At 46.7% G+C, this 14,147-nt stretch overlaps 1 protein-coding gene across 1 annotated transcript in view; it reads right to left on the bottom strand.

The window, feature by feature from the left end:
* Positions 1 to 483: 483 nt before the first annotated feature.
* Positions 484 to 14,147, bottom strand: part of ENTPD6 (ectonucleoside triphosphate diphosphohydrolase 6 (putative)) — a 56,313-nt gene continuing 42,649 nt past the window's right edge. The window contains exons 4-13 of the mRNA XM_006860758.1: positions 11,287 to 11,362; positions 10,431 to 10,466; positions 9,830 to 9,918; positions 9,080 to 9,159; positions 8,238 to 8,302; positions 6,850 to 6,951; positions 5,240 to 5,380; positions 2,894 to 2,950; positions 997 to 1,109; positions 484 to 585 (exon numbers count right to left, since the gene is read on the bottom strand). Of these exons, the coding sequence (XP_006860820.1) occupies positions 484 to 585; positions 997 to 1,109; positions 2,894 to 2,950; positions 5,240 to 5,380; positions 6,850 to 6,951; positions 8,238 to 8,302; positions 9,080 to 9,159; positions 9,830 to 9,918; positions 10,431 to 10,466; positions 11,287 to 11,362 (861 nt within the window). The remainder of the gene's footprint in view (positions 586 to 996; positions 1,110 to 2,893; positions 2,951 to 5,239; positions 5,381 to 6,849; positions 6,952 to 8,237; positions 8,303 to 9,079; positions 9,160 to 9,829; positions 9,919 to 10,430; positions 10,467 to 11,286; positions 11,363 to 14,147) is intronic.

Below are 14,147 nucleotides of genomic sequence, written 5' to 3'. Positions count from 1 at the left end.
GGAGGTCTGTTCCTGAGGAGGAAGCTAGACAGGGGCCAGAAGACCAAAATAAGACTCCTGGATGGCAGGGAGGCAAAGGGCAGAGTGTGGCTGCCTGACTGCCATCTCACCAGGCTAGGGCTGCAGCTCACAGGCCTCACACATTGTGCCTGTGGCTATGTCCACTGCCCACTTAAAGCCAATGTAGCAGAACTAGGCGCTGGGGCTGGGTGCCTTAACCTGGCCCCCCAGGTCCCCAGGTCTTAGAGGGAGGTGGGCTGGTCTCAGCCCTCAACCATAGTCCTACATGGTCCTCCAACATGCCTACAACAAAACCAAGTACAAAATTAAGGTGCTCAGGGGCTGAGCCAGCTAAGGGCCTGGGACAGAGCTCCACAAAGGTGTCCTGGTCTCATGGAGATGGCAGTTGCTTGTATAAACATGTTCAGGTAGAGCTGAGTGATTACCGGACGGGCAGGGCAGCTTACAGTCAGAGCTAGGCTGCTATTCATTGGTGGGGACCATGGGTCTCTTCAGAGAGTCGATGTAGTGAAAAATGGCCCCTAGAGCCCAGCTGGTCTCAACATCATCAATCTTCCGAGTCAGCTTGAAGAGACAAAGGAAGGTCAGGAATGGTTATACTTGCTGTAGAGACTAGGGATGAGTAGGGGAAGCTGTACCCACCATAGGCAGGATTTCCCAACAGCTTCCCCCAGCAGGGAGTGGGAGTCAAGGGAACAATACCCCCTTGGGCACTGCTTTCCAGGTACCTGGGAGGAATGGAGGGCTGGGGGTAGGGAAGAAGGTCAGGGGAACCACATCCCCCAAGGACAGTGCTTCCCAGGTACCTCACCTGGGGTGGGGGTTGGAGGGAAGTGCACTTCCCATGAGGTGCTGCTTCCCAGACCACTCCCCAAGTGAGGATGGGGTGGATCAGGGGAACTGCAACCTCCCAAGGGACAGTGCTTCCCACAGATAGCACTGAGAAGAGTTGGGAATGGGGGGTAGAAGCCTCACCTTGAGCAGTTTGTTCCCTGGAAATCCAAATTCTTGCAACAGCAAGCTGATGTAAGTGAGGTCCATGCACATAAAAGGGCTACTCTGATTGTGAGTCTCCATCGTCCGACACACTGTGGGCAAAGAGAGGGCATTCTAATCAGCATCTAAGTGATTTCACTCTTGGGAGTGGAAAAGAGGAGTGCAGACAAGCCCACTAACTCTGGGGGTGGACAGCATAATTTATAGATAACAGAACTACAGTTTGGGGTGGGAGAGGAAGGTCAGGGGCAAATCCTACAGTCTCCTCCCCAGGTAGTCTCTGTATAAAACCTAGGAATCATGCAGGATGAAGTGGATGAACATTAAAGTTGGCTCAGAAAAGCCCACTCTCATTCTTCATTCCAACCTGCCAAGAGTTCCTATCAGCACCTGTTCTCTGGAGGAAAGGTATGGATAATATGTCAGTGGGGACAAACCCAGAAGTAACATAAAAGTTTTTTTGGAAAAAAAAAAAGCCATTTTTGGATGTCAGGAACTTTATATTGAGAAATACACAAAGTTTAAGCCTATAGATTTACAAAAGAGCAGACTACACTCATTCCTTACTTATCAACATGGCTAGGTTCAAAAGAGCAAGTCATTATGTTAAAATTGATGTTATGAGAAAATGGAGGATGACCTCATCAGATCAACAAATAAAGGATGAGTACAATATTATCTAACTGCCAAAGCACATCATTAAATAACTACCAATTCCATTATTATGTAACTGCTAAATTATATTGTTTCATAACTGCCAAACAACTGTAAAACACGGTTCAGACAAATTGGCACATAACCTTAATCGTTACAGTAAGCATTTCTCTCACCTACCATATTTGCATTTGTTACTGCCGTATGTATACCATTAATGCCCAAAATAGTCAAATAGTAGATTTTGTACTATTGCATAAATGCAAAATGTCAGAAAATGAGCCAACTGATAAATGAGGACTAGAGGTCTTGTAAATAAGACTTCACTTTTACATGGCAGGGGTAGTGGTGATGGCAGGTGAGAGAAGAGAAGGTTGAGTAAGAGGGAGAGGGGCTGCTGGTTCTGCCATGGGATTTCCATAGGACAAAGCTCTGAACCATCACGTTGGGCTGACTGTGCAAGGTTTCCTAATGTCTTCAGACTCAGGGACAGTCATGAATTTGGTAAGATACCTATGTGACAGTGGCTTGGGAATTAGAAAGAATGAAACTGAGGGAATCTGCTCTTCACAGATGAGAGAAGGAATAGAATTGTCCTTCCCCAGTGAACTGCCAAAAGAACCAATAGATCTGTTTTGGAAGAAGTGCAGCCAGAGTGCTCCTTGGAGGCCAGGATGACTAAGCTTCGCCTCTCATACTTTGGACATATTGTCAGGAGGGAACAGTCGCTAGAGAAGGATGTCATGCTGGGTAAGATGGAGGGTCAGAGAAAAAGAGGAAGACCCCCAACGAGATGGACCGGCCAAGTAGCATCATTGATGACGTCAAGTGTGGCAGCGGTAGTGAGGTTGGCCCAGGATCGGACATTGTTTCGTTCTGCTGTGCATGGGGTCGCTATGAGTCAGTTCTGACTCGATGGCACCTGACAACAACAACAACAACAACAGTGAACAACACAGGGGCCTTAGGCAATTAAGCAACTTGCTGTAGCCATGCAGTTAATAGACAGCACACTTGAGTTTGGATAGGTATGGGTTCCTGAGTGCATGTTGAAAATCTCACATGCTCTTAATGCTGGTCTGATGGCAGAATAAGGAATAAAATCCGAGTTCTGATACTGCAGCCCATTTCCAGCACTGTGGGCATCCATGCTGCAGACAGGCCCACTTGACCCTTCCCATCTGGGACTTCTCTGGCTCTGGGAGGTGAAGCGGTCACTCACCATACTTGGCTGCAATCTCAAAGTCTTCAACCACCAAGCTGCCTCCTTTTTCAGCATCTGTGGGATAGCAACAGAGACCTGATTTGCTTTAGATCCACAGAAGCCCATGAAGCTGTCAAGGCATTGAGGTGGAATGAGAGGCTGGACCAGGGGTTCCAGGGTTATATGGAGTGCTCTCCAGGGGTTTTGTTGAGGTCAAATTGTGAGGTTTCCTGCCTGCTGAATGCCTACTGCTGGAAGAGGTGGTAGGCTCCTTGCTCATATGAGGTCTGTGAGGTGGCATGACGTGGGATGGGCAGACAGAAGACCAGTCAAGGCCTTCAGGGTCACGGCAGCCTCAGCCCTGGAGAGGAAGCTTGCTAGGGTCTATTGGCCACAAAAACAGAAAACAATTTCAAGTTAAGAAAAGTGAAAATATGGAATTGGAAATGTTTCCTGAGGTTGTGGCATTCAACTCATCAGTATTCTGGTATTAATTTCTCCAAGTTTAAAGAAAAAACCTCAAACCTGTGTTTCTTGCAAAGGAGTAGTTTGCTAGGACAAGTGGGCAATGCCTCTGTGGAGGAAGAGAGGTGCTGCCAGGCCTCTGTAGCCCCAGAAGGAGCACAAGGAGAGTGTCTGGTTCTTAGGAACTATGACTTGGTTCTCAGACACACCCCAAAATTCCATGTCCAGTAGAGGTCAAGGTGGGTTCGGGCCTGCACTTACACCTGTATGAGAGAGACTGATCACCATGTTGGGAAGAAGAACCTCCTTTGACTCTTCTGTAACTGTGGACATCCATTTAGTTAGCATATATTAACATTAGGGAGAGATAATTTCTGGACATAGACCAGTCTTCTTCCAGAGCAGGGGTAACCAATGACAGAGATAAACACAGGTGTGATGGGAACATGGCAGCAGGTGGGTAACACTTGGGTGTGCACAGCACCAAGGGACAAGCTATGCTGAACAGTGTGGTACCTTCAAGCTGTGCTGCCACCTCTGAGCCATGCCACAACTTCCTGGGGACCCAGAAGATTTCTGGTCTCCTAGGGGGCAGCCTGCATTGGGGTGAGGACCCACAGTGGTTGGGGGTGATGGAGGTGCTCCAAAGGTAAGCATACCATGAGGGTACTCCAGGGCTCTGGTAGGAAACAGTAGGTTCCATCAGGGTGCCAGGGACACACCTTCTCGCCCCCATTTGTGCCAGAGGGACCTGGGGCTTGGGATGAGGGCGAGGGTAACCTTTTACCTTGCCTTCACCCTAGCTAGGGTCTCTTTATGCAGTGAGGCTTTTTCAGAGTTCCTACTTAGCGGGCAGTAGGGTAGATCCATGGGAGCTGAGAAGGCAAGCCCTAGGCCCCAGGATCTATCTTCTGGGTGACTTTTCATCTAAAACATTAACAACTCTTACTAATAGGTTGGTAGTTCAAACCCACCCAGAGGCTCTGTGAGTGAAAAATCTAACAATCTGCATTGTCAGATTGCAGCCAAGGAAACCCTATGAGGCAATTCTACTGCCACATAAGGTTGCTATGAGTTGGAACCCACTAGACAGCACCCAACAATAACCCTTACATATGCAATATATTCTGATGTTTTCAGTTTACTTCACTAAAAAATCCTGGTCACAGCCACTAAATTGATTTCACACTCTCTCAAGAGTTTTCACTCATACTTTTTGTAAACACTCGCCCAGACACCCAGAACATCTTTTTCTGCCCATAATTCACCTCTGGGTATGGACAATAAACCAGACACGCTCTGTGATCCTGGGGCTGATCTGCCAAGTTGTCAAGCCTTCCCCACACCAACCTGGAACATTCTGCCTGGGCAGAGGGAGTGGTTGGCAGGTGAGGGGCATTGTTAGAAAGTAGCTCCCTGAGTAGGCACACGGCCACAGCATGAACTGTGAAATATTTTAGACCACTGTTTTTGCTAAGTGTCATCAAGTCAGTTCTGACTTGTGACCCGGTATAGGGTTTCTGAGGAGTGGCTGGTGAACTTGAACCGCTGACCTTACAGTTCAAACTGACTTTGCAGTCCAGTGTACTAACCCTTAGCACCACACTGGTCTGTATTGGTGCCTTAGATTGCTAATCTAGATGAGTGGGTTTCAGAAAGTTTGTGAAAAATGGAATTAAGAGATAATGGAATTTTTCCATAAACTTTTGAATTCCCCTCATATATAAATAGCAGGCTCTTTCCAGACAACAAGGTGTCTATCCATGGTCTTGCTGCTAAGTTGATGTAGATGACTCAAAGCTTGACATGACAGCAGGCCTCAGGCCACTGCTAGGAAAGGCCATATCCAGGGGTGGCTTCAGGTGCCTGTCTGCACAACACAATCATGTGTGTCCTTACCGATGAGGCCGATTTGTGCAGCAAGATCATAATAGTAAGAGAAGGCGTAGAAATCCACATATTTCACTTCCTCTGTCCTGTGCACTTTGCTTCGAAGAATTTCTGACACTTTGTTGGCACACAGCTTATGAGGGTTGGCTGCTGGCAGAGAATAAGCACAAAGCTGGGGTCAGGTGGTCCTGAAAATGTGGTCCTGCCAAGCATCTCAAGACCTGGGTCAGGAGGGCAGAGTGGAACCCAGTAAGGGTCTGCTCACTGACTCTGCACACACCTCAACACAACCACCCTGGGACCACCTCCAGGGCCTTGCACTACTTTAATCAGTGGACCCAAGGTACAGTCTACCTGGCCCCCACCCCACCAGGCCTGGCCTAGGCAAGAATGAACATGCCCTGCTCTGTCTTCATTCCACCCTAAGGTGAGGTCTGCATTCTGTGTTACACAGATGAGGAAATAGGCCTACCTGGCAACATGTGGAGCTCACATGACTAGTAATTAATGCTGAACTAACACCACAGGCCCTGCCTTGGGCATCTGACAGAATCTCTACTCACCTAGCCTCAATCCATTCTGACCTTTTCATTAAACCTGCTGCACCCAGTCTCTCCACTGGGCCCTCAGGTGATGCATTCTTCACAACTCACATCGAAACCATCAGTAGACCATATCCAGCACCCATCATTTGTCTCTGCTTCCACTACCAGCCAGCATCAGCCAGGTCTCCAGCCTTCACCTCTGCTTCTCATCTCTCCCTGGAATTGCTCAGCCACACCTCTACTCTTTGAATTCATATCTTCCTACTCTCCCTGTCAGGTCAGTCACACTGGCTCCTCCTTATTCTTTAAATGCAGGAGATGTCCCAGGGCCATTGTACCCTCTGCCCCACTCTAGCACTGCTGCTCTAGAGCAAGGCTAATTCTCTCTGCATTTTATTCTGTCATCTTGTCACCTCTTGGTTCCTCACTGTCTTCTCCCTGAGCACTCCTTTTTCTTTCTTTCCTGCTTTTATTTTTCTTCAGAGCATTTCTACTGTTTTCCTGTCTGACTCTTCCCACTATCATGTCAACTCTATGTAGGGGATATCTGCATCATCCACGGCTGCCTGCCTGGAACCAGAACACACTGAAGCCTCTGCTGGTAACAGAGCCACAGACAAGGTGGATACACTTATGTCCATAGACACAGTTCAGAAACACTTCAGAATTTCCTTCAGAAGCAGCCAAATGGGCAGAGGCCACTCAAGATAGCCAAGATCAGGGGAGGGCCTGGTTAAGTGCAAAGGAGGGAGTCCAGGTCTCTCCCTTTGTTCACAACCAGGCTCCTTAGTGAGATTCTGGGCTAACAGTGCAGATGCAACTGTTCATCTCAGCCTAGATACTTGGTTCTTCCTTGCTAGAGAAAGGAGTGAGGAAATTCAACCATTGTGAATAAAGTGTTTGGTGACAGACAAGGCCAGAGCCCCAGTGCAGACTAGGCACACTTCCACCTCATGAGGTGCACACAGCTTGTCTGAGAGGCTTGGCAGCAGTGGTTCCTTCTCCCAGGCCACGTTCTGGGATGGGCTGGCTGCCACCCTCATCCTTATAAACATGGATGAATCAGCCACCTACCTGTTTTCTCTCCAGAAATTCTATATGTGACTTCAGCATGCTCCCACTTTCCTTTGAAACCAGGGGGCAGACAAGGGCTGACTAGCTCCTTCTCATCATTAGCTGAAATCAGGGGATTGAAGAAAAAGTAAATGATAACACAAGGACTGGGGCTCCCAGATCCCTGAAATGGACACTGGGGGTACAGAGGGCTGCAACATCAGAATGAAGGCGGCTGAGGTCTAGAAAGCAAATGTCTCTCTGTGTTCCAGATTGGTGTTAACATTCAGCACAAGTGTCTGGCACCAGCTTTAGTGTCTGGACCACAGCTGCAGCCCAAGCAGAGGTGCTCAGCAGATCCCGGGAATCAAACGTCATAAAGTGACTGCTGTTTGTAGGTTAACAGAGCAAACCGGGAGATTTGTCCTCTTAGGCAGGGAGCAGTTCACAGCTCTCAGAGCCAATGTCAAGTGTGGCCTGCTAAGACAGTGCACCCTTGTTGCTCTGATGGAAAGGAGTGCCCACCCTGGGTCCATCAACCTGATCACTCTGGTAAAATGACAAAGTATTCTTGGGCCCCCGAGTGAGGGCTGCAGGTGATTCAGAAGCTTAAACATGTATTTAGTTTGACACTAGGGTTTGAATATGCATGGAAACCCAAACTTTGAGCAGGACAATTTCAAGTCTATTGGCAGAATGAGGTGAGGGTGGAGGTGATGCACCATTTGGGAGCAACTGGGAAACGTGGGGGGATGGGAGTTAAGTAAGCAACTGAGGCCTGAGAGTGAGCAGAAGCATGGATGGTATGTAGATAAGAGGTGCTAAGATATTTAGGAAAGACCTGTGCCAGCCTGAGGCACTGTCCTCCACAGTAACAAGGCCCAGTACATTTGGGCAAGTCTAAAAGTAACACCTTTCATGAAAGCTAACTGGGGCTTAACCCAAGAGCAGGTTCCTTTTCAGTGTGGTCCAGCCAAAATGGCCAGCAGGCACCCCAGTTAAAGTAAGAGCAGCGTGAGTCTGTATGCTCCTTCAAACAGCAGGAGTTGATGATGGCAGTCCTCTCAGAGCCCTGTACTGTCATGAAGAACAACCTCACACATGATTCCAAGTGAAGGCGGCTACTCTACTATTAACTTGGGTTCCTAAATCTTCAGAAATGGCTCCACAAACAGCTTTTTTCTAAAAATTGACTTAGAATATGTACAAGGAAAAGACATTGAATTTAGAAAAGGCACATGAGGTGTTAGGCTGTGGTCCCTACCCATGCTCCAGCTATGCCCAATAGGCTGCAATGGTGGGAGGGGTGGGGGCAGGTGGGACAGTTTTCCTCCAGGGCAGGGTTCACCCTCTTGGTGATAGAGGAAGCTGAGGTAATAAAATGTGGCCCCTACATGAATTCCACTCACCAGGTTGGCCTTCCACACCACCCAAGAGTGCGAGGCGGGCCGACATCAGCCCGAGTCCCAGATAGCTGTGGGAATAAAGCAATGTGAGTAAAGAGCACTGAGCACTGTCTGGAGCTCTGCTTCAGTAATATACCAGGCCTCAGACCAGAGTCAGGGGGAAAGGGGGGGCATGTGACAAGGCTTTAATGCTTCTTCTTTACAAAGAAGTTTCTCTTTGTAAAGCTGAGGGAATTCAACTAATTACCAGAAAGGGCAGGGGTATTATTTTGGGGAAGCGGCTCAGCTAGGAGCTGGAACACCATGGTGCATAAAACAGACATGGCCCCTTCTTCATGGGGTGTGAGCCTTTACAAAAGGACTATGCAGGGTTCCGTGTGGCATGTCCAGAAACTTCTTTGCCTACTGCATGGGCCCACCCTTCTCCTCCAAAGTAGAAGAAAATAGAGTTAGTAAGTAAATCTAAAAATGAAGAAGAATGAAAGTGGTGGAGGTAGGAGGAGAAAAGAAATAGAGAAAGAAGAAGGGATGTAGAAGAGGGAGAAAGAAGAAAGGGGAAGGAGGAAAGAGCAGGGGAACAGAAAGAAGGAGGAAGGGAATAAAGGAGAGAGAAGGAAAAAGTGGAAGGAGAGAGGAAAAGAAGGAGGGGGAAGAGGAAAAGATGTAATGTTGTGAAGCTTGGTAGGCTATTCAGCAGGAAGCACCCTGGAAGCACTTCTGTGACTGAGTGCCTGAGTCCTGCTCTCTCCACTGAGGTGCATGATGGGGGAAGAGGGGCGTACATACAGCTGTTTCTTCTGAGCATTGTGTTGGTTAGTCTTTACTCATCACTTCCCAAAACAAACCTGTAGGAGTAGAGCTGGTAGGTCCTGTTGAACATCTGCAGTGATGTGATATAACTGGCTGGTGAGGTCTTAAGGGTGCCCTGGGGAACACAGGGAGGGTCACCATGCTTCCTTCTGGTCTCTCTAGAAATATGGTCCCCCAGTCCCTTAATTCACTTGAAAGAACAGGGTATTCACAGATATATTCAACTACGTTAGCTTTTCATGAAGCTACATGCTGCGAATGAGCTTGGAACAAAGAGAGAAAATTAAACAGCCAAAGTGAAAATGCATATTTTTCCATCTTATGTACAATTTTTCCATAATTACAAACATGCCAAGCTCTCCTAGTGAAAACCAGTAATAAATGAGGGAGGAGGGCACTTTTCACGCAGTAGGTGGTCTTAATTAGAAGGCTTCCTTTGGAGTCTGCTTGGTGAGGAGATGTGAAACTTTCTCTGCAGCAGATGGACAGAACCAGGTCTCTGAACCACATTAGAGCCCTGCTGGGAAGGAGACACATTACTTCCCATTTCATCTAATTTATCCCCTATCTCCTAAGTGGGTGTGAGTGTATGTTTCCGCATCACAATTTCTCTGCTTTTTTTCCAGGCAGAGTTAGAACCAGAGCAAAAATCATGAACCGGTAATGTGCCTGGTCACAGGCTTAGAGAGCACAGTGCCTCGACCTGGTGCTTGGGTTCCTGCTATCCCAATGTGACTGCGTGCCTCGATGAGGCCTGCTCTGTCTCCCCTGTGGCAGCCAGTTACCTCAATGGCTGGTAGGAAGGTAATCTGTGTGGATCCTCCACCCAAGTCCAGCATGCCAACACTGCTCCTTCCGGGGGTTTTCAAACTGCCTAGAATATGTGTGAACAAAAAACCAGCACACCATAGCTGTGTTAATGAGTAGTAGATACTGGCAGTAGCAAGGTTAAACAGACAGTTACAAGCCCCACCCCAAAATGGAACGTGAAGCAAGATAAGCTGCAGCTAATGAATTCCCTTAGAGATGCGCTGTTATTAGGGGGTACATAACAACTCTGGCTCCAGTGGCTGGAGTCTGAACGTTGACAGACAACAGGACCTGAAGTCTCTACTGGGAAGAAGATCATGGGTATGCACCTACAGATACTGACCTCTGGTATTTCTATAACACTCAGCAGGCGGTCAGCGCTCCCTCACCTGCCCTGGAGTAGGTTTGCTGGAGAATCGTCCCAACCCTCAGCACTCACTCTCCTTAACACCTACCCCAGTGTGAGACCCCAGGAGTTGTTTAACAAGTAGGAACAAGGTCTGGAAAGCCCAGCCATGAGTCACATGTGCAGACATCAGAGAACAACCAGCCTCCCTGTGAGGTAAGTGCACGCACCTGTCAGGAAGTTGACTGTGATCCAAGCGGAAACACCTACAAGAGAAAGAGATTACAGAAAAGTGCTGAATTCCGAAGGTGCTATATATGATACCTGGGTCCCTGGCGTGGTGGTGAGGGTTAAGTGCTGGACAGCAAAGTCGCTTGAACTGCAAAGATGGTGCTTCAAGTTCACCAGCTGCTCCTTAGAAACCCTATACAGGGTTGCTATGAGTTGGAACTGACTCGACAGCACTTAACTACAGCAATGTGGGACACATGGGGTCTGCAGGTACCTGCTTACAGACTGGGCCCAAAGAATGAAGTGACCATTCCCTCACTTACAGAGGGATTTTATTCAAAGAAAACTTTGTGGCCAGAAGATACTATACTTAAAAGCTTTATGTGCATTGCTCAATGCCACACCCTCCCTGTGTTCTGTGTGACCAGCTTCCTTTTTCTGGAAGAAGAAGGAAAATAACCAAATGCTCCCATCCCTTCTGCTATACAAATAAATTCCTAGGGTCATATGTAAACCAGGGTCCAGTAAGGAACTACTTATTGTCACTCTTAGAATTACAACAGTAACAACATTCCAAGCGTATAGCAACTGAAGAGTGTCTCTAAATGCTCTTAAAACTGTGAACCTGTGCCAGGTTCAGAGTTGGTCAAGATGATCAATCAGTCTCTAACACTGGCACCAAAAAGACCCTCTCAGATATTAAAGTTGTGAGTTGGAACTGGACAGTGATTTTATTATCATTCACTTGCTTCTTTGACCAAGGAAGAGCCTCTCCAACTGAGCTCTTGGCAGAAACACTTCATTCAGTCTCAGGGTACATCCTTTGTTGGACCAAGACACTTTGGGCAACTCTACCTTCATCTGTTCCATTCATAATGGAGACACAATCATCTCCCACAAGGAAAGGCGAGGCCTTAAACACTTCTTCCACCTAGATATAAAGACAGAGATGTGTCATTCTCATAATTTAAATAAGTTTCCCCAGTAACATGAGGCTTTCAAGAATCATTAACAGTACAGCAGAGGAGAGTCTGATGTTGTCCTGAAGTGACAAAGATTAAAGCCCATTTTAAGCTTCTCCAGTCCAGGCTTGGAGTCCTGATGTGATGGTGCAGGATAAGGACTTGACTGCTAACTGCAAGGTTGGCAGTTCGAAAACACCAGCCCCTCCTTGAAAATAGTATACAGGGCTGCTATGCATCAGAACCAACTTGATGGCATTTAACAACAACACAACAATCCAGACTTGGGTGTACTGGGCAGATGTTACCTGGAGGCCTGGCCTAGGCTTTCTGAGTTGGGTAACTCCAGAAGACTGGACAGTGGGTTGAACGGGATCTTGTCCTTTTGTGTGACCTAGGAACAAAGGGTGGAGCCGACAGCTGAGACCAGACCTAGAGCCAGCCACATGGGTGAGGCTTGGTGAGGACTGCCGCAGAACGGAACAGCTGGCAGAGTAGGGCTGAGGGCAGTGAGTACTGTCTCATTTCTAGGTGGTGATGCAGGAATTTCCTTCCCCATTTTCTGTATCATTTAAGTGTTTTGCCCATACAATCTTTCAATATTGCAAGTTGAGGCTTAATAGTTTTCTTCAGTTCTTTCAGCTTGAGAAGTGCTGAGGGTGTTCTTCCCTTTTGGTTTTCTAACTCTAAGTCTTTGCACATTTCATTGTATTTGACAATACCTGACTTGGTTTCTCGAGCTACCATTTGAAATTTCCTGTTTACCTATTTTATCTCCTCATTTCTACCACTCATGTTATCATCTATACATTGGAGAGCAACTTTCTTCTGACATCCATTTTGGTCTTTTCTTGTCTTTTAAATTATCTTTTGCTTTCTTCCTGTATGATGTTCTTAATGTCACCTCACAATTCTTCTGGTCTTCGGTCACTACTGTTTAATGCATCAAAGCTGTTCTTAGGATGGTCTCTAAATTCAGGTGGGATACGTTCAAGCTCAAATTTTGGCTCTCATGAACTTGTATTAATTCTTTCAGCTTCAGCCTGAATGTGCAGATAAGCAAATGATGGTCTTTCCAGAGTCAGCTCTGGCCATGTTTTGGCTGATGATATGGAGCTTTTCTACTGTCTCTTCTCATAGATACAGTCAATTTGATTTCTGTGTACTCCATGTGGTGAGGTCCACGTGTACAGTCATCTTTTGTTGTTGTTAAGTGCTGTTGAGTCGATTCTGACCCATAGCGACCCTGTACAGGGTTTCCAAAGCTGTAAATCTTTCCCAAGCCTCATCTTTCTCCCACGGAACAGCTGGTAGTTTCGAACTGCTGACCCTGCAGTTTGCAGCCTGATTCATAACCACTATGCTATCAGAGTTGTTTAAAAAAGGTATTTGCAATGAATAAATGAATAATCCATTGGGCTTGCAAAATTCTATCACGTCATCTCCAGCATCATTTCTTTCATCTTTATTTTCCAACTATATTGATACTATCAAGATGGCGGATCAGGTACTCGTGCAGTGAGGAGCTCCATCACCAACAACACAGAATACCAGGCCAAGCAGCCTCAGGGGATGGTGCTAGAACTCTCAATCACATATAAAGGAATATTTAGAAGATTGGAAGGCTTACAGCTAGGGGAATTTTTAGCAGAATCAAGAAATCCATTGCTTTCTAATTCAAGATGCTCAGCTATTCCCAGAGCCGCCATCTTGGGAGAGACCAAGTGGGGGAAGGATCAGAGCAGTCACGAACACCTGACAGAACTGTGGAGGTACAGGTGTGGACATTCATTTTTTGGTATCTGTTCATTGGTCTCTCGCTGTCTGCGCACCTTCATTCTGGTGACTAAAGGGGATACCTGAGCGAATGTATACCCCACCCCCACCCCTAGAGGGTTCTACTACTCATGCATATAGATCTCCTCAAAATTTAAAGTGATAGTTTCCACTTAAAACCAAACGACCACCACTCATCTGTCAGTTTGTCATACTGTGGTGGCTTGTGAGTTGCTGTGATTCTGAGGGCTATGCCACCGGTATTTTAAATAACCAGCAGGGTCACCCATGGTGGACAGGTTTCAGATGAGCTCCCAGACAAAGACAGACTAGGAAGAAAGAGCGACAAACTACTTCCAAATCTTTAGTCACTGAATAGCAGAGAAACACTGTCAGATACAGTGCCAGAAAATAAGCCCCTCAGGTTGGAAGGCACTCAAAATGCAACTGGGGAAGGAAGAGAGGCCTCCTCAAAGTGGAGTTGACCGTGATAACTCAAATGGAGTAAAGCTCGTGGAAGAAAAACTCGCAGGACCTTCATTTGCTGATGGGGCACAACTCAAAATGAAGAGAAACAGGTGTAAATATCCACTGACAATTGGAACATGGAATGTAGGAAGAATGAATCTGGGAAAATTAGAAGTTATCAAAAATAAAGTAGAATGCATAAGCATTGATATCTTAGGCATTAGTGAGCTGAAATGGACTGATATTGGCCATTTAGAATCTGACAACCACATGATTTACTATGTAGGGAATGACAAATTGAAAAAGAACGCTGTTGCATTTATCGTCAAAAAGAAACATATCCAGATCAGTCATGAGGTACAATGCTGTCTGTGATAGGATAATATCCATGCGCCGCATGTTATTATCAGTTAACACCACTATTATTCAAATTTACGCACCAACCACTAAAGCCAGTGAGGATGAAATAGAAGAATTCTACCAACTTCTTCAATCTGAAATTGATCAAAC

The sequence above is a fragment of the Chrysochloris asiatica genome, unplaced genomic scaffold (genome assembly GCF_000296735.1).
Source record: "Chrysochloris asiatica unplaced genomic scaffold, ChrAsi1.0 scaffold00039, whole genome shotgun sequence".
Lineage (NCBI taxonomy): Eukaryota > Metazoa > Chordata > Mammalia > Afrosoricida > Chrysochloridae > Chrysochloris > Chrysochloris asiatica.
This window is presented reverse-complemented; position numbering and strand designations above follow the sequence as displayed.